Source organism: Pipistrellus hanaki (genome assembly GCF_964339955.1).
Source record: "Pipistrellus hanaki genome assembly, chromosome: 5".
NCBI classification, from domain to species: Eukaryota; Metazoa; Chordata; class Mammalia; order Chiroptera; family Vespertilionidae; genus Pipistrellus; species Pipistrellus hanaki.
The window spans coordinates 31,248,824-31,272,356 of record NC_140507.1 but is presented as its reverse complement, the minus strand read 5'-3'; the positions used below and the strand labels follow the sequence as shown (position 1 = coordinate 31,272,356).

Sequence of the window (23,533 nt, the reverse complement as noted above, 5' to 3'; positions counted from 1 at the left end):
CTTACCTCTCTGGGCCTCGGCATCCTCTTCTGTAAACTGGGAGTCATAATAGTATCTGCCTCACAGACAGCGAGGATTTAACACGGGACAAGCACTGAGCTTTGCGCCAGGCTCCCGGGAAACACCCGCTGGCTTGCATTGCTATCCGGGAGGGACAACAGACCCCGCAACTTTGCGAGACCCTCCCAGGTCTCCAGACTCACAGATGCAAAATCACCTGGATCGAGCCCGGTCTTTTGTAGACATCTCATTTTTATGGAGCACATTTTAATGCCTATCCACCCACTGCAAGTTAATCACCTTTTCAGTCTGACAAAAATGTTCTTTCTCACCCACAGGCTGTGCTTCAAAAGGGCTTTTAAATTTATTTTTTTAATTTTAAAAACCCAGTCAGAGATGCTGTGTGAGGAGGGAGAGGCACAGCCAGGTGAGTTATGGGGGTGGGGGCACGCTGACTACTCATGAGCCATGTGGCTGCTCTGGAGCCCAGAGATCATGCCCCTGCTCAAGGCCACATCAGGGCCCCGGGGGCGGGGAGGAGGGGTCTGTTTCTGGTCTTGTGAAGACTGAATGTGACACTGTTTCCGCATGAGCAGCCACATCACCTTGGACAGCTCCATAGTGAGCGGCCAGGAGTGGGGCCCAGGCCCACCCAGACGCAGTGCCTCTCTCTGGCTGTGCTCATCCCCAAGACTCCTCCCTCTGGCCCACCCTTGCTCCAAGGAGTCCTGGAAGCCCCCCAAACCAGGATAGAGCCGGTGACTGCAGGTCTCAGCTGGCCTGGAGGCCCAGTTCTGACCGTCCCCCCATGGGTCTGTCCCACTTCAGTCCTGGGTGCAGACTAAGGGTGCCGGGGTGCCTAGTCAACACTGAATAATGCAGTGTCTTGACCCCCGTCTCCTAATCCCTCCTCTGAACCTTCCTATCACCTCAGGGCAGAGCTCTTCAGACATTCTGTCACCATCATGTCTGCCATTCTTAAAGCCCAGCTGGAGCCGTCTCCTTCCCGGAAGCCTGCAACCTTCATGATATCCCATGTGGCACCTGTCATCCAGACCGGGTGGCTTAGTCCTCCATACCCAGGCCCAGCCTCTGCCATGCCCCTCATTTCCCTACATGGGTTGGTGCTCCGGTGTGCGGGCCCTGGGCCACCGCTTCCTCCTCATCCCCGACTCCCTGCCCTGGAATCTCTGCTGAAGAAAACCACCCTGGGACCGTGTTTCAGACCCCAGGGATGAGGCCACAGGGTGGCAGGGCAGGTGTCCTGCAGGTGGGGGCACTTGGACCGTCCAGCAACCTGTCCTGGCACAGATATGGCCTTAAGCCTGTCGTTCTACCTCCCACGCTGCCCCAGCCCCTGGCTGGTAATGCAACCTGCGGCTCCACGGCATAGTAAGGGGGAGGAGGGGGGCGGTGTAGCTCTTTTGGCACAGCCCAGCAGCTCGTTATTTCCACTTTCCCTGGCCATCAGTTCATTTGATGAGAAACAAAAATGGAGCAATGGCTGCTGAAACAAAAAGAATTTTGTCTCAATTGCATTTGTATTCAAATGGGGGACATAAATTCCAGGGCCTTCCTGAGCGAGTGAGCGTTCCAAGGAGTGGGGCCTGCGTGCTGGGGTGCCGCCGCCTTCCTTCCCCAAGAAAGCGAGCGGCCAGGATGAAGAACGAGGCCTCGGAGTAAATCCTCACCGTTGGTCTGTTAACAATGGCATCGGAGATGCACCGGGAGGGACCCGTCCTCGGGCCCAGTGTGCCCCTCGCAAAGGCGCTCGGGAATTAATTATGGAACACCGCAGCTCAGGACCAGAGGAGGGGCGTGCATGCTAAGACGGGGTTTTACCTCTGCCCGCGCCAGGCGGAGGCAGGGGAGGCTCTGCGGGCTCTAAATGAACAGACAGTTTAGAGCTGCATCGATCAGGGGCACATTCAGCACGGCGCCCCTCCCGCGCCAGCACCAGGCCCCGGGACCGCCGGGCTGGAGACAGAGCGGCTTTCAGCCTGGCCGCTCTCTTGGGGATGCAAGGCCATTAGGAGGCCCACAGCCTCCTGTGCGGAAACAGGAGCCTCAGGCCTCAGTCTTCCCCTTAGCCAAGTATTCTGCTTCCTAGCCAATCAGCAGCCCTTGGGGAGGTGCTCCCACAATGACGATGGGGGGCCCCAGGACATGAATGTCTGAAGTCCCTGAATTTTAGCTGCAGACACTATGGCTGCGCCTTGGCCATGGGCTCCCTGGGATGAGGCAGAGCAGGAGCCACAGGAAGGGAGGCCTGGGGCCTCAAACCGCCCTCCCTGGAGCATCCATAGGAGGTTCTGAAACCAGCCTGCCCTCCACAGTGATCATGGCAGCACCTGGACATGGGTGGGCCAGGAGACAGCGCCCATGGCTCCAGATACCTGCTCTGTGTGGTCTCTTGCTTGAGAGTCCACAGACTCCTTTTTCTTTAAGATGACCCCATAAGACCCCATTGAAACGCCAAGGCCCTGGGCAGCTGTCAGCAGGTAGTGGTCCAGGCCCAGTAAGGTGGGGTTCTCACTCTGGTGCCATGTGTCCTGGCTACAGCTTCTCCATGGGCCTCAGACACGCGCTCCCCCCCCCCCCCCCCCCGCTCCCCTGCAGACAGGCAACTTCTCAGAGACCCTCCCACCCACTCGGAGGCCCTTGGCAATCTGATTAAAGTAAAATACACTTAAGGGGAAAGTACACTGGGGAGACAGGACATGCAGGAGAGATGGGCTGTGGGGTGGATGGGGAGTGTGGTTACACGAAGTGTGTGGTGCCTACAAGTAGTGACCAAGGGACACGTGGGGTGCTAACACCTGTGGCTGGAAGCCTGGTGTCTGGAGGTGTGGGTGGGTCAAGACCCTCCTGAGGGGAATGTACATCAAGGAGAGAAGCTCACAAAGTGTCTCAGGACGGCTCTCTGCCTGCTTTGCAAAGTTTACTACTTGTCTATGGCTGCTTTTGTGCCTCAAGGTTAGGGTTAAGTCGTGACCGAAGCTGTATGGCTGGCGCACCTAGAGTATTTGTTATTCGGCCCTCCATAGACAAAGTGTAAGACGCTGGCGGAGGAGAGGGCTCACTCGCAAAGGAATCGGACAAGTGGTGGCGGGAGAGGTGGGCGGTGAATGAGTGTCTGAAGGAGAGAGGACCATGGGCTCAGAGTTCAAGTCTGATAGAGACTGTGGCGGCTCATTGGACATGCCAATGGCAGGTCAGGAATGGCTTTGTTGCTCTCCATGCCCCCATCTGTACAAGAGTGTGATGGAGGGGGTGAGGGAGTGACAGGAGTCAGCGGCGAGGCCAGGGAGTTGAGAGGAGACCGCCCCTTCAAGGTGCTTGGCTATTTCAGGAGGAGAGGGGCAGGGGTCTGGGGCACCTGGCAAACTCTCCTATTTCATACCCAAGCCTGAAATGTCCGAGTCCACTTTCCTACCGTGGTTACAAGTGTTCAGCCAACTCCACAGACTGGGTGTTGCCTGAGGACGTGGGAGCTGGGGGGTAGTGAGAGGCGAGAAGCAGCCCAGGCTGAACCTTGCTGGTTGTACTGCCCCGGTCCTGGTCCTGGCCTGGGGCGCCCACTGAGTCTTTCCCCATCTTGTACTCCTTTCCCACACCAGAGCCCAGAACACAGATCCCCCTGGTTAAGGCTCTGCCTTGCAGGGCTACTGACCCGTGGCTTCCGGCCCTTCCTCCTGGGGTTGCGCTGGCCTCTGGGTTCTCTGTGCGGCCCCAGAGCTCAGCCCGCCAGGCCTGGCCCCAGTCCCCTGCCACTAGGCACTTCCCTTCTTGCACCCTGTAGATGGGCACAGCCTGAGCCCAGTGGCCCCACGGCAGGAGGGGTCATGTAGCCGCCAGCCTCCTAGAGCGTGCCACCGCGATTCATCACAGTGGTGCCCCAGCCAGGCCCGGGCCAGCCCGTGAACACACAAAAAAAACAAAAAATAATGAGTGTGAAGTTAAGTAGCAAACTCATCATTTGAAACTCTCACGTTCCCCGAGATGAGATGATTCCCATTAACCAAACACCTTCATTTTCAGAAAATCCATGTTCACAGCTTGCTCTGTAGAGCCTGTCCCCACAAGTGATGATTTATACTTTATTACAAGGCGAAAGAGACAAAAAAAAAAAAAAAAAAAAAAAAAAAATCCTCACTAAGAACAAAAAAGCCCACTGACTCCAGCTCCCCGGGCCTTTGATTTAAAGGGACATTGTCATCTCTAATGTTTTCGTCCGGAGGAATTAGAGAGCGCCACCACCATAATTCATGAGCTCCTGATTTAAGGGGCAGCCTCCGTGGTCTGGCTTCACTGTATTTCCCTTTTTATGGTTCCAGAGAGTATTTTTCTGAGAGATAATAATGTTGGGAGATATTTCTCCTTTGTCATGTGGAGGCCCAAGAAGAAAATTAAAATAGGCCCTTTTGCCCCCCCTCCCGGAGGCCAGGCTGCGGGTGGAGGAGGACTGCCGTGGGACGCACACTGCCATTTCATCTTCCACGGCCTGATGTGTCCCCATCTCCGAGACAGAGAAGCAGACTTGCGCGCCCCCCTCCCGCTCCCAAAGCCTCAAATTATCTTTCACTGCTCAGCTCCTTCACTCCCCAACTCCCAACCCAGCCCAGAACCACAAGAGCCTCTCAGTATCATCCCTATTTGCGGCCTGTTTCTGTTCCTCCATATTAGGGTCCCCATCACTCTCTCCTGTGGCTGTCTCTAGGTCAAGCAGGTTCTGATCATGTCCCTCCCTGCCTCCCTGGTTTCTCGGGCTTCACTGACAAACAGAAACCCTGTGGTCTGTATCTGGGGGCCTATGGCAGAGACTGTTTTGTAGCCACCTAATCAGTTTCCTTTCCTTCCTGTGGACATAGCTATAGACTACATTTCCCAGCTGCCCCTGCTGTTGGGTATGGCCATGTGACTGAGTTCTGACCAATGGAATGTGTCAGAAGGGATACTAGAAATCCTTGCTGGGTTCCCCCCAAATCTATAAGGTCTTCCTCTCTATCTATATACTGTCCAAGTACAGGGCATCCAGTAAATAAATCCGACCCTAGGAGATGGTAGAATCACCAAAATGAAGATGCCTGGGTCACCGTGTGGCCACAAATTGAGCCCCAGCATTGAACTTCTACACGATGAGGAGTAAGTCTGTAGTGTGTTAAACCCCTGAGATTTGGCACTGTGATGGCTGCAGTTAGGCTCCATAACACAAGCCCTTGCTGCTCTGGGTATAACCTTTCCCTCCGGCATCATCTTCTGTTTCTCCCTTACTTGTCCATGACACAAAGAGCAATTGGCCATGGCCTAGGGCCTTCCTATCTCTACACGTTTGCTTAGTCTGTTATCTGTGATGGTGGATGCCTTCCCCTGGTACCATATCTGCTTATGAACCCCCACCCATCCTTCTCTGAAGACTTCTGGCATCTCTTGATTGGAGGTCTTACACCTCCTCAGGTCCCAAGGCAGTCTTTTGTCAACTATTTCACAGCCTTTTGAAAATCCTCACCTGAGAACATGCTTACTGATTTGAGAGAGAGAGGAGAAAAGAGAGAGAGAAACACCTACTCACTGCCTCCTGTACTCACCCTAGGTATGTGCCCTGACTGGGATCAAATCTGCAACCTTTTGTGTATGGGACAATTCTCCAACCAACTGAGCCACACTGGTCAGGGCTCACAGCCTTTTTGCATCGTCTTTGAACATATATTCATTTCCTGTAGGAAACCAACTCCTTGGGGGCAAGGACCAACTCTCACTCATTCTCAACTCGCAAATGTTGAGGGTATGCAGCATGTTGGCCGGTGCCCACACTGGAGGCAGACTCTTTGATTTGAGTTTCCATTCCACCACCACTACTGACCCTTCAGTGCCTCTGTTCCCAGTCTATAAAATGGGGATAAAAAGAGGACTCTATCTCAAAGGACATGCTCCCAGGGAGAGAGGGAAACACCCAGGCATGCTCCATGCACCACCCTTCTTTGGTGCAGTCTCCTACTGATTGTGGGTCACTCCCACCCCATCTCTGATGACTGTAGCTTCTGGCTATCAGCAGTCTCTTGGAATGTCCTCCTGTGTTAACACCGGATGAGGTAAACATCAAGTGCATTACCCTGCCAACTCCCCACCTATGGGCCCTCACGCCCACGATTATATCCTGGAGTCTAGACACTGTCATCACAAATAACGGCATCCTGAAAAATGTATCTTCAGGCATCCTCCTCTCGGGCCACTTCCCATCTCTTCTGATTTATCCTCTCGGGTATCCAGACACCAACAATTCTTCAACTCCACTGGGACCCACAATCTACCGAACAACCATTTAATTGTGTCACTTCCTCCACGATGTCACTTTCTTCTCACCCAGCATTAACCCACGGGGTTTACATCATTGGAATCATACATTCCACACACCCTCAATTTCCTGCCCCTCTTGGCATGACCCCAGGCCTGGTTAAACCTGTCTGAGTGCTCCGTCCCTGTGTCTGTGTAGCTGAATGTGGCTGGGGAAGTGCACTGCTCTGCTGACTGGTGTCCCTTTGAATTCATAGTTATGGGCCTCAAAGGGGCCCTTGCTGCTGCCCAGGGACCACACTGCCTTCTCCTATATGTCGTCCTCTCACTCTTCCGGACAATTGCTCCAGACTTTCTCTCTCCTCACATCTCTTCTTCCATTCTCACTCTCAGCCATGACCTTGCTTTCTGATGCACTAAGAAACCACACACCCACCCCGGCTCCCACCACATCTCCCCACCTACCTGTGCCTGTGGTCACACTCCCAGGCTTCTCTCCTACTGATATGGATCTACCAGCCACTCCGTACAGCAAACCCTCCTCCTGGGCACCAGATTCCACCTGTCCTGCTGACTCTATTTCCAGGTATAGAACCTCTTCTTCCACAGCATCAATGTTCTCCTTTCTACTTGATTATTTCCATCAACAGACAAACATGGGGTTACTACCTCTACTGCTACCCCTCTAGCTGCTCGAATCCTCTGTTCAAATCCCTCATCAGAGTGCTCTGTGCCCAGTGTCTCCAATTCTCCTCTACTCACTTTCTTACTCTTAAACCCACTCTAATGAGGCTTTTGCACACCCCATGTCATTCCACAGACACTGCCCTTTAAGATACCTTCAAATTATGAATCCAAGGCTCTCTTCTCTGTCTTCATCTTCACTGACCTTGCAGCTGCATTTGGCACAACCCATTCTGGCCTTGGCTCCCAGGACATCCCACTGGCCTGGTTTCCCTCCCACCTCATGAATCTTCTCATTCTCTGTTACTAGCTCCTCCTCGTTTCCCGACCCCTTCCCATTGGGGCCTCTTTGGGCTCAGTCTTGGATAGGCTGCTCCATCTACACTCACCACTGGAGGATCCCATTCAGCCTCTCGGCTTTGAACACTGGCAACATGGGAAGGACTTCCAGATTTCCCCCTCCAACTGGCCCTCTCCCCTGAGCTCCACCTTGCATATCCACCTATCTACCTATTCATCATTGCCACTCGGGTTTCTGACCGACAACAGTAGGCCACTCGGATGTCTGGCCGTCCCCTCACACTCATTGTGCCCCCAAATTAACTCCTGGTCTTCCTCACCAAAACTACCCCACCCCTGGCCTTCTCCTTTGCAGTTAACGGCAACTCCACCCTTCCAATCCTCATGCCCCAAACCTCAGTCATCCTGGACTCATCTCTTTCCGCACAGCCACGGCCAACCCATCAGCAACTCTCTTTCCAAACAGACCCGTAATCTGACTCCTTCTCACCATGGTTGTGCCTGTCACCTTCTTCGTAGCCACTGTGAATTCTCACCTGGGTTATTGCAACAGCCTCCTAATCGACTGCATGCTCTGCCCTTGCCCTGCGACAGCAACAGTTTTTTCTTAAAACAGCAGCCAGAGCGACTCCTTAAAATACAGAGTCAGACCATGTCACTGCTCAATGTGAAATCCTCCAAAAGGTTTTCTCTTTCATGAAAAAAGTCCTTACGCCGGCTTCCAGGGCCCGCGAGGCTCCCTGACACCCCTCCTTCCTGTGGCACCCCAGCCACCAGGCCTACTCTCACTCGAGGGCCTGGGATGTGTCTTCCCCAGCTGACCTCATGGCTAGCCCTCACCCACCTCACCACCACCTCAGTGAGGCCTTCTGGGACTGCCGGGTTTAAACCCTGCTGCCCATGTGCCCTCTGCCTCCCTGTCCTGCCCCCTCACAGGAAGGCAAGTCCCATGAGAGTGAGGATTTTTGTTTGGAACCTGCTGAGTCTCCGGCCTGGAATGGAGCCTGTAGGAAGTGTCTGTGGTGTGGATGACTGTGTCCTGCCTCCAGGGCTCAGCACTTTCACCAGCTGACCGAGCTTGGGGAGCTGGGATGGTGGGTGAGGCTCAGAGGTGGGTTCTGCTCAGGGGCGCCTCCGAGGCCACCCGGGCAGGACGGATGGGTCTGTTTTAACTGCATTGGGAGGCGCTCTTGCCAGTTGTGCCTGAAGCACCTGTGAGAAGACAGACACCTGTGCCATCTGGAGAAGATGGCTCTCCAGGGCTCACTCGCCGGCTGCCCGGGGCGGCTCGCACACCAGGCTGCCTCCCACCTGCCGTGGGCAGACCGCAGGCGCTGTGAGTGGGACACAGATGGGACCGTGCCGGAGGGTTGGAATTCTGGCTGAAGCTTGAAATGAAAAACCAGGGCCAAGTAGCCCCACGTCTTATAAAAACAACAGTAGGCCACTTAGTGGTCTTGGCCAAATGAGTCAGCGGTTCTCAGCATATCCACCCCTCCACCCTCTTCCTGCAAGCCCGCAGGCGGAGAAGCCTCAGGTTGCAGACAGCAAAACGGATTTCCTGCTTATACCTCTGCGGTGGTTCAAGAAACGAGTTACTTGTGTTTGTCCCAGTACCAGCCTGGATCCCTTGGGCCCCAGGAAGACAGCAGCCTTCAGGGCAAAAGCCAGGAGCCCCCAGAACCCGACCAATCCCGTGCAAGCTAAACGGAGGCTCAGAGCACATGGCTGTTAGTACCTTACTGTCTCCTCCCCAGATTCAGGACCTGTGCTCCTCCATCGGTGGGAGCACCGCCCACGTTCCCACCCGGCTGCAAAGGGCATTTTAATCCCAGTCCATCTCTTGGCCTTGGGCCTCCTCACAGCGTCCAGCCTAGGAACTTCTGGGAAGCTTTGGTGTGGACTTGCCAGACGCCATAGTTTAAAGGAACCTACGGGTGGCTTTGCACTATCCGGTGGAAGGCCAGCTTTTGGGGAAAAGCGAGTTCTCCCAGGACCACAAAGCGTGAAAAGCAGCAATGGATGGGAGCGGTCCAGGCTAGAGACACCTCTCTGCCAACCAGTGGCCCAGTTACCCATCACCCCCGTGGAACCATGGTGGGCCGCTAGCCTGGGCTGGTGCCATGTGTGGGCAACAGGATGGCCCTCCACTGCCAGAGAGAGGCCCCTGACTCTGTTCTTAATCTCCTCCAGGAACCACTACAGCCACGCTAAATCTTTTCTCTTTACTGCAATTAAAAAAACAATCCATTATGGTCTTCAATCCTTTTGTGGCCGCAGTTAGCTAATTGCTGATGGGAAGGGGAGCAGGGAAGTCAGACCTTGTTGAACATATTCAGCTGGGAAGCAAGGCCTGTTTGCTTCAGCTACAGCCTCACACCTCAGCGAATCCTAGCCTTGTCCCTGCAAGGGATTGACCCCCTCCCCTCCCCCCGCTGGTACTGGATTGCACTGGGTTGTCCGGGGAGCAGAGAGAGCTAAGGACATGCGTAGTAGAAGTAAAAGAGGCAGAGGGGAGGTGCCTAAGCATAAAGGCCTATCTTCAGGGGGTGGACCCCAATGCAAGCCCAAGAAAGTGTGGGAATCTGATGGATTATTTTAAAAAGCTTCTGGTTCCCCCCAAGCCTGAGAATACATAATGACAGGTGACCCGCACTCCCCGGTGTGTTCCCAAGTTCTCTCTCCACAGCCAAAGGCCACTCGGACCCCACACGCAGGCCCCAGGTGGGAGCCCGGACACCGCAGCACAGCGACGGACTGCAGCCAGGGGCACAAGCCAAGCGAGCCAGGTGCCAGACTGAGCTCAGCTTTAACATGGCGCGGGATCTCTGGACATTGACTCTGTGTCTGGCCCTGATTTTCCCTGGCTGCACAGACGGAGATGGGACGCCGGAGGGGCATCCTTTTGACTCTGCATGACAAATAAAGATTACCACCGGGCCTTGGCCTCCCTTCTAGGTCCCCAGAAATGCTTTTCCTCTTGACACTGCAAGAACCCCACATCCATCAGCAACACTTCCAAGCACCCACTACACATGAGGCTACCATTATACCGATGGGCCGCTCTAGGCTCCTCGCCCTCCTGTTCCCTGTCCTCCTGCTGCAACAGAATGCCGTGGGCAGGACCAGCCGTGCCTGCTCAGAGGCAGCCCTCCTTCCTTTGCCCTGTTGTGCCTCTTGGGCTTGTTACTGCCTTGTCCCTTCTGCCACTATCTTTGTCCAGGCGCTCCTGGTCCCATAGCCTCTGTCTATATTCCAACCAGCTACTATCTTCCCTGCCCTCAGTCCCCTGCTTGTCAACAGGGAAGAACCAGGGAGGGGCAGGGCTGTGGGCCCGGAAGACACCCTCAGCCTTTGGGGCTGGAGATTTGCTGAGCAACTGTCCTGATGAGGGAAGGGCCAGCCAGCCAGGGGTGTTGTTGCTGCGGAGGACACCTCAGGAGGGCCGCTGGCCTGTGGTCTGGAGCTTCCATTATTCCCCTTATGTGCCTGCTTCAGTCCGCAGCAGCCTGGGTGTGCCCCGTCCTTTCTTCTTCCCAGGAGAAGACACTTCCCTCTGCCTATCCAGACCCTGTCTGTCCCCAGAGCCTGGCTCCTGCCAGGGGCCAACCTGGTGGCAGGACTTCTGAGTGCCCCGCCCTCAGGTGTGGCTCACGTGCTGTCCATCCAGTAAGTCGCCATGCCTATGTGAATGGAGCCCTGCCACACTCTCCACCCCCAGCACCTTGTTCCCGTGTAGCCCACAAGCTGTACCTGCAAAGTGGTGGGCCTTTGGGGGACATGGTCACAGAGGCTGGAAAAGGTGGCTGGAGAGGAAGGGAGGACCACAAGGCAGAGGACAGTGATCTGTGCTGCAAGTACTCCTGGGTCACACAGCCTTGGGGAGGCTCAGAACACTCCCAGGAGGCAGCCTTGGCTTCTGAGGAGCCCCTTGGAGATCTGGGCTCTGGAAGGCACGGCCATTCGCATCCCAAGCCTTCTCAATGCTCCTCTCCCAGGGAGCCAGCTTGGAATGGGTCCTGTGACCTTCAGTCCTTAATTGCTTGTTGAAGTCCTCACAAAAGTTTCGCAAAAACACCGAGACTTATGAGGACAACATGGTGGTGCTATCCTCATAAAAGCTGACATTTCAATTGTTCTCATTATATATTTTTTTGCAATTAAATTCTTCGTTTCCTCTGCAGCCATTTCTGAGTATTTACTAACAACCAGAAATCTCTCTGTTTCATTCTGGTTCTCCGTGGTGCAGAGTGTCAGACCGGGCATTGTGGCACGGGAGCCTGAGACCCAGACCCTGCGGGGACTGCTCACCAAGGACAGTGAGGAACGAGGTGCCCAGCCACCCTGCCCCTGTCTTTCCCTCCAAGAGGAGGTTTAAAAAAAATCAGCAAAGCATCATATTTTAATGAGTTTTCTTTGCAATTTGTATATAATAGATTTTCAATAACAACCTATAATTAGTTCATTTTCTCCTATTCAATTGCTCTGCACTGAGGCCATTGACAGCTTCCAGCTGGGATCTTTAAAAATGGAAAGTGCTTGAAGGCTCAGCTTCAGATAATGGCTAGAAAGTGCTGGGCCCAACAATACAGCTGTTAGGAGCAAAGCAGGCATGATGGGAAAGAGGCTTCTGGGTTTGAAATTTCCAAGTAGAAGAAGAAAGTGGTGGAGGGCCAGACGGCTGGCAAGCAGCAGTTCTGGCTCAGAACTGAACCCCCCTCACATGGTATGATGAGACTGTCCCACCCCGGAGCCCTGTACATGCATGGTGTGTGGGTGGGGCATTCCACCAGCCCTGCTCCCATGGGGTGAGGTACTCATGAACACCTCCCTGCCCCCACCAGGGGCTTCCAATGGTTTTCTAGCATAGCCAAGGCAGTGTGTGTGTGTGTGTGTGTGTGTGTGTTGGGGGTGGGTGTGGTGGGGACAGCATGCCCTCAGCAGGAGGCTGACCACACAGAGTCCAGACACTGGAGACCTTAGACAACAGCTCTGCTCACTTTTCTGTCTTGACAGGCATCACTGAAAGGCTCCCAAGGCCAAGACCAGCTCTCCAGCTGATGCCCAGTATCCTCTCCAGCCATGTGCCTGCGCTGGGGGCACCTGCAGTGATGGGGCCTCCCCGCTCCCCAGCAACTCCCGCAGGCTGGGCAGCTGACTCGGGGAGGCCTCCACAGACCTAGGCTATGCCTGCCTTCTTGCCTTTTGGGCCAGTCCTGCCCTCTGGGACCCCACACATCAGCCATCCCCACCTGTGACAGCCTCCTCACTCACCCAAGCCCTTTCCCCTCAGGACTACCCCCGGCCCCCACCTGTCTGAGCCACCATTCTTCTTGCCCTTGGCTGGTTATCTGCAACCTGGTGTGTGAGTCCATCTCACATGTCCCTTTCTGATCTCCCCGGGGAAAGCAGGTCTTCCCTGCCAGCATCGCACCGGTATTCTCTGTCCCACCGCCTGCCTGGATGACTTGGCTGCTTTCCCTTTGCCCAACCGCCTCCCTGACAGAGTGCACGCTCTGTGTGGGCGGGGCCTGGTGTCTTGCTCACAGCTGCAGTCCGTACAGTGGCCTCTGTGAGTGTTTCCTGATTCGAGGCTCCCCTCCTCCTAAGCTCCCAGTCTCAGCTGCTAAATCTTCCCTCCTGCATGGTCTCCCTGCCCTGGCCAAGCTCCTCTAAGATGTTCCGGTTGGCTGGCCTGCCCCTTAAATGGACAGTCCAGCAGCTGAGTGAGAGGAAGGGCCTGCACCTCTGCCTTTTCAGAGAGCCTGGCCCACACCAGCATCAGGGCAGACATGCCCAGTCTACCCACAGTGGTCCAATATGGTGCTGCTTCCTTGGCTGTTTCTGGAACTGACCTGAGTCAGGGAGCTTGGGTCTGTGCTCAGTGGGTTTTCTCCAGAGGTCGACCTTCCCACTGCCCTCCCGTCCTTCTTCCCTGCCCGGGCAGGGCCCAGCTCGGGGGACTGCTCGGGGGACTGGAGCTGGCAGGGTCTGCAATTGGCAGCAAGGCCTGCTGTGGCAGAGGCTCCAATACCCCATGCTGTGCCTTCCCCTGTGGGTGTCGAGCTCACTTTGTGACGTGGCCTCAGGTGGGAGGGAGGAAGCCCTGGGGGCCGAGCGGAGGCTGTGCAGGTGAGTTTTGGGTTCTCAGGCGCTGAGCTCAGAAGATATACAAACCCAATTCCATTCTGATAAGTTATTTTCTGTGCAAACCCACATTCTACGCTAATAAATTATTTCCCAAGGTGTACAGATTAGCACAGGGACGGCCAAGCCGACCGCTGGCCAAGCCCGGCCTCTCGAAGCCAGGGTCTGCGGCCGTGGCTGGGGATGTGGCCCTGGGATCCAGACGCCACAGGGCTGAGGAGCGGCCTGAGCAGGAGCCCTTATCTCCACACACAGTTGTTGGAGGCAATCAAGCAGCAGGCAGGTGGCTTTACAGCCTAAAAGAACACATCCTGAGGAGGGCTAAGTGGGCAATCAGCGGCCTTGGGAGCAGAATGGGAGGACAGGCAGCTTTTGTCTTCATCCGGGAAGCATTAGGGCCAAGTGGGCCTCAGGGGCGCACCTCACACCCCAATGCTCATTCTGTGGATCAGGGATGTCTGGGCTGGAGAGCAGCCATGGGGGTTCCTTATCAGCCTGGTACAGCCTTGCTGTTCTCCCGAACCAGGGTCCTGCCTGTGGGACCCTAACAAGGTGGTTCCTGTGCTCCCTCTTCCCTGGCCCCTCTGGGACCCCAGTGACAGGCACATTGTGTCTGGACCCCTTTTTGCCTAGTGTGTTTCTCCAGATAGTTCATCCCCTCACCGAGTGAGCATTTACCAAGGGCTTTCTGGGTGCCAGAACCATGCCAGGCAAGAGTACATGGTGAGCAAAACAGCTTCTGCCTCATGGAGCCTCTGGACTAATGTGGACGGGAGGGCAATGGACCGCACAGAGTGACCGTGGCTGGGAGGGAGGGGCTTTCTCACCAGTGTCACTGCCACCAACACTGACCTACCTGGTCAATAATTACTTAGCACGGCTACACACAAGGTATTCTCATCACTTTACCCGTGTTATCTCACTTAGTCCTGATAACCCTATGTGGGGTGTAACTGCAGATCAGCTCCGACTGGTCATGTCCTGCCAGAGAAGACAGAAAGAGCTGTAAGCCGTGCAGCCATAGCACGGGCAGAGGAGAGCCTGGACCAAAGTGTCTTCCCTCCCAGAACCAAAGGGCAGGGGCACAGCGGGTCCCGAACTCTGGAACCCCTGCAGAAGGAAAGGTCCCTTGTCTAGGAAAAGCTGGTGCTGCAGCCCCTTAAGTCCCACCCCAAACCCTCAATCGGGAGGCAGATTTAACTCTTGTGTCCTGTCCAAAAGCTTTTCTTTTCTCAAAAGCCGGTGCCATAGTGTTGGCTTCTATGCATGGTGGGCAGGGTGCGCTTGCTCAGTCACAGAGGGGATTCTGCCCACTGTACAGGAGAGGAAGTTGAAACCCAGCATAACCTCTGGTCAAGAGCTGTCCAAGGTTCCAGAGCCGGCAAGTGGCAGAACAAGGATTCGAACAAGGTCTGACTTAGTCCACATCCCTAACCAACAGGCCACAGCCTGGTTACCGTGCAGAGAAAAACTAAGGGCTGTGGGCACACAGGGGAAGGTGTGTGGAGCTGGGGAGGAAAAGAGGGGTTAAGGAAGACTTCCTGGGGGAGGAGACCACCATTTAGGGAACCAACTGTGGGGACAGTGAGAGTCTCATGACTGGGGAATTCTAGTGAGTGGCAAAGTGTGCTTAAATGTATGAGAAGTTTCCAGAATCAGGCATTTGCATTCAATCCCACTTCTTCTCTCTGTTGACTGTGTGACTTTGGGTCAGTTACTTAATTTCCCTCAGTTTCAGTTCTTCATCTGTAAAACAGGAACGTAATACTCAGAGCTGACACATGGTAAGTGTTAGGTGAGCTCATTACTAACTGAAATGATATTGATGAGCAAAACCACTCAGATGGCATGCGGACTGCCTTCGGGCGCTCCTGGGGAGCCTCCTGGAAGCCCCTCTTCCGTGCTTGAGGTGAGGAGGAGAAATACCCCCATGTCTGCCCTTAGAAGGGGTTGGTGAGACTCACAGCATCTTCTGTCTTCCAATTTTCACACCCCCCTCCACCCCCCCCGCCCAAACTCCCAGCCACTCCAACTTAACTGTAGTATGCCCTTGAGAAAATGAGGCAACAAAGGCAGTGAATTCTGAACTTGATCTGCGTGAGCAACGCTGGTTTGTCCCTTTGGGATTAGGGGAATGATCACGCCAATGATCCCGCCTCAGCCCACACTGACACTGGGGCGCAGGCATTACTTGTTCTCCAAACTCAAGAGCCAAATGGATTCAGATATAAGTTTTGATAAATCCCATGCCGTCTGAAGTCTAGCTACTCACAATCCCACCCTCAGGAACCAGTGGGAGGCTGAGGCGGTCCTCTGACATCCAAACTCCCTGTCTGAACTACCTGCATGAGTAAATTCACTCACCATTGAATCTTGTCACCCTGTTTTCCCCGGCGGCTGTGAGGACTGATTGAGGTGGTGTGTCTGGCCTTGGGTCTGACCTGTGCCGGCATGATTTATTCTAGGGGATGATGACATGGCTCCTTCCTTTTGTTTTATATCAACAATGCAGAAAAACAGCTGGTAATTCACTGGGTGACCATTTCATTGGTTTCACAGAGTTGCCCTGGATACTGAGGTATTGCAATAATTCGATGAAATCCCTGTCTTCCTGCCTGCCGGCCTGCCTGGAGCTGAGGGAGAGTGTGCGGCCCGCACAGCCCACTCCCCACGGCCCCCCAGACTCGGGTGCTCCTCTGGACACTGCATATGCCCTCCCAGAACGGCCACACCTGAGGCCTCCTTCCCGCACGGCTAGTTGCTCAGACCCTTCCTTGGCATCCCACACATTGCTCTCACAGGATTCATTAAAAGAACAGGTATCTTTCTAAAAAGCAGGAGAAATTTGAAGCAAGAAAAAAAAAATCCTCATCTAAGCAACATGGTTTTCCCAAGATCCCAGCCCGAGCATTCAGGAAAGCGCAAAAACATGCATTATGGAGCAGCTTTTTAAACGAGCGACTTTCAGATTAATTTATTGTGATGCGCAGGCAGGGCTGGCGCACATGCTGCTCACAGGGGGTCTGGGGCCCGGGCCTCTCCCTTGCAGCCTGGACTAGCGGCTGGTCCTGCTGCTCGCTGGGTGGGGCCAGGAGGAAGGGCGGGGGGCACTGTGCCTATAGTTCCCAGGTCAGCCGGGGATTCAGAAAACCAAAAACAACTTGCACAGACTGTTTGGGTGATAAAGGAGATGAGAGGGAGGCCACCACCACATTTCACTGCACAGAGATGGGTGACTGGGAGCTTCGCTCCATCTGACAGTTAGAAAGGGGCTGAACTGACTCCATGGTTGAGGGACCCGTCCTCTGCTCTCCTCCCTGGGGAGGGGCCACCTGATCTGCCCCCCGGGAACCAGCTTGGCTGAGCATGGGCAACCGGCAGCCCTGAGATTCCTGACATCGCCCTGGGCAGCTGCGGACAATGACAAGCACGTCTCCCGATGAACGGCTGTGCCAGCTGCACAAGCAGATGTGATGTAGGAGGCTCCAGCCCCCACACTTGTAAATACAACCCACTTCTCCCGGGAAAATGCCAGGACGCACCCTGCCTGGTACCGAAAGGACCCTGGTAAAATAGAGACTAGAAAATAAGAATTTAAAATCAACCTTTAAAATTTAAATCCAAAATGAGGTTGCTGACATATTTGAGCTACTACTATTTTCTGAGTTGTAGTGAGATTTCTTTAATGCCCATTGATTTCTGGGTAATGAGTTGTACCTACACGTCTCACTTCAATTGCCTATTTAACATTCGCTGAGCCATAAATCCATCCCCGCGCTCGGGGAATTCAGTGTAGAATTCCGGTGACTTTGAAAGACCGTTGATCCCGCGTGCACCAAGTAGCCACCCGCTAGGCCTTTATGGTGGGTTAACTCATCCTGTGGCTTCCCTAATGCCTGTGAGTTTACATTTTATTGCATATCTATTATTTGGGTTGGACTGTGATGAATGGTTTGGCTGCCTCAAAACAAGTCCAAGATGACAGCAGAATCTAATTTGTTTTAAAAAGGATGATCAGCGTGCTTTTCAAATAATCGCCCAGGAATGAAGGAAACAGACACCATTCTGCACTTTGTGAGACACGGGGCTGGTCCGGTGGCTGTCAGGACTGTCATCAGGGAGGCCAGGCACCTTCTCTCCACTGGGGCATCAAGGATGCTTCTGTCTCCTTGCAAATAACGCCAACAGCTTCCTGTTTGGCCGCAGACTGATTCCCAGGAACAGCGGCTCCTGTGGTACCGGACAGTGCGTGAGCGGTGCCATTCCCTGCGGAATGTGCCGCTGTGGGATACCTGATGTACCCCCTCAATTCTGAAGTCCAGCCTTGGCCCCTGGCTCTTAAAATGCACCAACCTCCTTCTTCGCAGCTCCTTTGTCTCAGAAGTGTCCTAGAACGTGGGATGTTGCTTTCCTGTTGTGGGGGCCTCACCTCCCTGCCATCTGCCTTGTCCACCTGATTGGAATCATCAGGAGGCCTCGGTTTGGGGAAGGTGGGTGGAGAGGATATTGCAGGAGCTGGACTCTGGGACCGGAGTGATGTGCAGGGCAATGCTTACCAGCTGGCTCTCCAGAGGACAGAGACCCCTACCTTCCTTTTTGTGTCATTGCTGTGGTGTAAATACTCCCACCATGGATGAATCAAGGCTACCAGTGTGTTTGTTTGTCTTGAAAATTCCTGAAAATCTAACAGTGGGGCTCTTAGGAACTAGGTCTAGGGAGCTGCGGACCCTTCCGTACATTCTAAAATTTAGAGGTTCATTTCAGGGAATAAGCACCTTGATCCGCAAAGCCAACACCCTCCACAGCAGGCTAAGCCTGCCAGACATTCACACCGTATTCTGACCTATCCTATGGCAGACATCACTGTTAGAGCAGACACGGGCAGGGAGGAGGAACAGGGGGAGCCATGTCTAGTTACCGCATTCCAAGGGGAGCCCTGTGCTTGGGGCCTGGGCTTTGGTCCTTGGCAACAGGGATGCTGTGAATGGAAAGGTATCTCCACATCAAGTTCATGAACATTTCCTGCGGGCAAGAAGCACACTTATTGCTCTTCTCCTGTCACACAAGTGCCTCTTCCATCTGCCACAAGAGCCCTTCTTGCCAAGTACTCCGCCCCAGGCCTGTGGGTGTTTGTCAACAGGGAGCAGGCACCTTTCTGCAAGTGGAGCTCCAGGGAGGGGTGGGGGATGGGCAGAGGGGCAGGGTCTGTGGCTCAGAGGCTCAGTGCACCCTGGGAGTGTCTCACACCTATCTCTCAAACTCCAGGACCTGAAGGTCAAGTGCAAGGACACACCACACAGGGCGCACATGCTACCTGCTGTAAGCAGAGCCTGAACACTGTCTGACGTAAATGTGCTTTTGGGGCTGAACAGAGGTCTCCAAATCAACCCCAGCACCACGTTACCTCCCTCTCCCGCCTGGCCCAGCCTCCAGAACCCTCCTGCAGAACCTTCCTCGTGGGGGCCACAGCCTAGGGAGAGCCCTAAAGTCTGCTCCCTCCACGTTCAGGCACAGCATCCCCCCGAGGTATCCAGCGGTGCTCGCCCAATCACGCGTAAATCACAGTCCCGTGCTCCTCCGACGATGGCAAGAAGGTCCTTTATCCAAAGGAAGAGACCAAGCATCCCCTCTCCCAACCCACGCCTTTCCCTGACGCAGTTTGGTGCGGGGATGCCTGCGGACACAGCCCGTCTGCCCGGCCGGCCGGCCGGAGGGGCCTGACTTACGGAAGGCCGTGTAGAACTCGCGGAGGGTCAGCCAGCCGTCCCTGTTGTAGTCATCAAATCGAAGGAGGTCGCTCGGGGAGCATCCCAGGAAGCTCTCCTCCAGGTCCCGTTCCTTCAGCACGTGCTGTGGGTGAGGGAGGGAACAAGGCCGGAGCCGGGCATGAGCTCAGAGCTGTGGGCTTTGCTGGGACGTGGCTCAGGCCACTTGGGTGAGGAATCAGTAACAGCTCAGTGGGCCATGGGAAGCATCTGGAACTCTCTGGTTTTGTCTTGTCTGACCCTCCCATTTTATAGATAAGAAAAGTGAGGCTCAGAATGGGGAGGGGCTTTCCTAAGGTCACACAGTGGTTGGGGATTAGTGTTCAGATGCGTCTTCTCCCCATCTGAGCAGACAGACCCCAGAGGGTCGGAGGTCAGAAGGATCCTTGAGGCCACCTGCTCTATCCTTCTTGCTATCCATGGGGAACCAGAGAAGAGAAGGGGCCTGATCAAACAAATTCAGCAAATAAATAAATATGGCTGAACAGAGGTCTCTCCCACCAGCCCTTGCAATCTCAGGGCTGTGCCCCCTAGACACAGCACAGCCCTCCAAAGGGAAGGCTGCCATTCTACTGACCGAGCCTGAGCCCCGCCTCTGCCTGCCTGGCCCTGCCAGGGACAGAATGTCTGTCCTTGGGACCCTGGCAGCGGATCATGGTGGCCTAGGCTACAGGGCATGGAGTCCTCCCCAGCATGACCAGCCACAGGCCACAGGCCACTAAAGGTAGAGATTTCCGGCACCCTCGCTCAGCTGGGGCCAGACGCCGATGTGTCTTACAAAAAAAAAAAAAAAAAAAAAAAAAATGCTCAGAAGGAAACCTCAGAAGAAGGAAAGAATTTCATTTTATTCGAGGGGGCGGGGAAGAGGGGGACAGAGGCATTTTCTCTTTATTTAACAGTCTCGGCTGGGTCTGCTATATTAAAGGCAATTCAATGTGATAATGTTAAAAAAAAAAAAATGACCCTTCACCCAGCAAGTAAGAGTGGTCGATAAAAGGGAGATCAACCATAACGCCCGAAGTCAATCTTTCAGGGTGGAAATTTCCCTTTGTCTGTTTCTGCATTGGAAATTGATTAACGTTTCGTAGGACCTACACGGTTTTCCGCAACACCTCTGAGCCAGTGTCCAGGCAAGGCTCCCTCTAGCTGGGCTCTGCCTGGCAGATTTGTGAAATGGACGATAAATACGTTAACCCAATTACCACGCTTGTTAATGGCTCCAGGGGCCTCGGGGACCGCCACTGCCAGGTTAGAGCAACGTGACCAGGAAGGTCCTGTTTACTGAGCCACCTGGGAGCCACGGGGGCTGGGGGCCAAGAGCCACAGCAGCCTCTGTCCAGGCCACGCCAAGCCAAGCATCTGCCCTAGGCGCTGCCTGCACCGCTGTGGCCGGGGAATCACCGGGCGGTTCCTCCTGCAGGCAACCGTCACCAACAGGACCCGGGCTTTCCCAGCGCAGCTCGGGTCATCTGTGGGGTGCTGGCCCTGCCCCCTGGGGTCCTAGCCATCGCTGGGCCTATTGCTGAGGAAGGTGTGCTGTCCAGGTGTGGCTGACAAGAGTGGGGTCTGCATGTGTTCCCAGGAAGTGCGCTCTGGACTGGCTGGAGCAGGGGGCCCTGAGAGGGGACTCTGCATGGCAGGGCTTTTGGGCAACTGCTCCACTCTCAGGTTTTGGGGGCACTTGCTGGCCCCATAGACCTTGAGAGGACCAGGTGGAACTTCCTGGTGGGAGCCATGCTGCGAGGAGAGCAGGTGTACGCCCACCAGCCTACTTGGGGTTCTTCTTGGTGCCATCATGTCTGAGCAATGAACAAACCCAGGCGAGCTGCCTGGTTCTGTGAAGTGGAGGCAACAGCAGTGCCTGCCCCACAGCAGAGGACGCTGAAAAGGGTCAGGAGGAAGAAATAGGCACCAAGTTGATGATGAGGACATCGATACTGACCACTGTCACCTCCTGAGAACGTGCTGCGTGCCCAGCACCGTGCCCAGCACGTCAGGCCTTAGCTGTTTAACCCTCCCGATGGTCACAGACAAGAAATGGAGGCACAGAGAGGCGAGGTGTCTCCCAAGACCCACCAGCTAGAAAATGCTGGAGGCGGTGTGACCGTGAAGCTGTGTTCTCAGCTACTACACCGCACAGTGAGGCCCTCTTCTGCTTGTTACATCACAGGGCACGGCCTGGCTCACTGCCAAGCACACACGGTGCCCGTAAGGGTTAGGGCACGCCCCAGCCCGGGCCTTCCTGGTGACCTGGCCATTTTGCTAGTCACCACATCATGTGAAGGGTTTCTTTATAGTGACTGTCCTATAGTGGGCACTCAGTCTCTGAGCTTCCCATGCCCACCACCCTGCTTGGGGAGGCCGACCTTGCCTTCTGGGCAAACCTTTGCACCTGCCTGATGTGGCTCAAGAGCCCTAGGTCCTTAGAGGCAAACCAGCGGAGCAGGAGCAGGAATGCAGGCGCTTAGGCCCACCCTGCCTGCCTTCCTGCCACCGGCCAGGAAGAGCCTCCCTTCAGCTGGCGATGACTGGCCCTGGTTGCTCCCTCTCCGCGTCTCTGCCGCAGAAGCTAACTGCGCTTGCACGTCCTTGTAGCTGGACAGGCGGACACACGCGCTGGGTTTGGGGAGGGCGGCAAACTGCAGGGCCTGATGCAAGTGTTTTCTCAAAGGAAGAGCAGTGCTTAGGGGCGGACACAGGGCTTTGTGCCAGTAAGCGGGCTGGGGCTTGGGCCGTTGATACCTGGGTACTAAAGAACAGCGAGACAGAGGGGGTGAGGGGATGCCCAGGTCGCAGCCCCAGGGGTGTGTGGTGAAACCGAGCCTGCTTCCTTTAGCCTTCCCGCTGGGGAAAGTCAAAGACTCATGGGAGAGAAGGTTTATTTCCTAAGGACAAAATCAGAGACCAGCCCTCCCCGTGAAGTGTGTGTTTTGCCAGCTTCCTGCGAGTGTGTCCAAGCTTGTTTGTCAATATGGGCTGAAGGTGGCCGGTGGGAAGAAGACACGGGCGCCGTTTGTTTGTAAGAGATTCTGAGAGGCCTTGATCACACGCTGGCTCTCCGGCTCCCTGGGGAAGGCTCTCCTGCAGGCGTCCCAGCACAGAGACAGTGACCAACGACTCTCCTCACGTGATCTCCAGGTTCTCCTCATGGGCATGCTCGATGGAAAACCCGATTCCCCCTTAATTTTGTGTTCACTGGACGCCGTACTCACCTGAGCCAGTTCCGAGGGGCTGAGGTGGCCGTCACCATCCGCGTCCAAGTCCTTAAACAGAGATTCCACCAGGAGGCGCTTCTGGGAGGCCGGGTCTGGGGGGCTGGCCCCCTCTGGGAGTGGCTGCCGGCGGGTCTGCAGTGCCAGGAGGATGTTCTTCAGGCGGGCGTAGTTGGCCATGGTGCACGGGTCTCCTGGAGGGGGAGAGGGGGTTAATGCAGTGAGACTCTTCCCCAGGGCTTTGCGAGAACCTTCGTCCGTTCTGGGCATTTCCTGCGTGCAGTGCGGGTGCCACTGGGCTGATGGGAATTGTTAGCCTGCCTGCCCACTAAGCCACCCCATAGCTATCCACTGAGCACCGAATACATGCCACATGTGATGCAAATGCCGGACGGAGCCTGCCTGCCCATCCCACAGAGATTTGCTGGGCACCTACTATGTGCCGGACATAGAACAATGGCCAGACAGACCGGGGGAGGCTGTCCAGGGGGATTCACAGCGGCAGCCCCACGGCGGCTTCGGGGAAGCTGGCCCCAATTTCCCTTTGTAATAGCTCGTCTTGGCCTTAATCCTCCCTGAAAGGCTGCTTTTGAATCCTTGGCTTCCTGGATTTGGGAGTTTTAGTTAACAGGACTAAGATGTCCTGCTTAAGTTAATTAGGTGCACTCCCAGAGCTGGATTACTTCAAAACAAACATGTGTACGCACGTCTACAGCCAGGAAACAAAGGAGCTTCAGGAAACCCACACCGGAGCTCACAGCCGCTCGCTCGGGGCTGTACCCAGGCCTGCCTGCCCCACAGCATCGGGGCCGCGCGGCGTTGTGGCAGGCGAGGCCTGGGACACACTGCGACCGGACACTGGGAGAAACTCCACAGGAGGCTCAGCCTGCACCGGAGGCCGTGGGTTGCTGGCAGAGCAGGAAGCCCTCCAGCCCCGCTTCCTCGCCTCCCTGGGGTGCAGGGCTTCCTGAGCCCTGGGGGGACCCTCTCTGTCCACTCCAGGTGGGGGGCCAAGGTGCTGCTGGGAATGCACTGTCTGGGGCCTTGAGTCTACCTCTTCATTCCCAGGCCAGTTAGGAGAACCCGGGGCTGGGACAGTCACGGTAATGCAGGGCTGGAGAGCGCCGACTC

General features: G+C 55.2%; 1 protein-coding gene across 5 annotated transcripts in view; it reads right to left on the bottom strand.

Annotated features, from left to right (window-relative positions):
* FSTL4 (follistatin like 4) overlaps positions 1 to 23,533 on the bottom strand; it is a 518,038-nt gene that overhangs the window by 65,021 nt on the left and 429,484 nt on the right. For all 5 annotated transcript variants that reach the window (XM_084886586.1, XM_084886587.1, XM_084886588.1 and 2 more), the window contains 2 exons: positions 22,403 to 22,596; positions 19,152 to 19,275 (listed from right to left, as the gene is read on the bottom strand). In XM_084886586.1, coding sequence (XP_084742712.1) covers positions 19,152 to 19,275; positions 22,403 to 22,596 — 318 coding nt within the window. The remainder of the gene's footprint in view (positions 1 to 19,151; positions 19,276 to 22,402; positions 22,597 to 23,533) is intronic.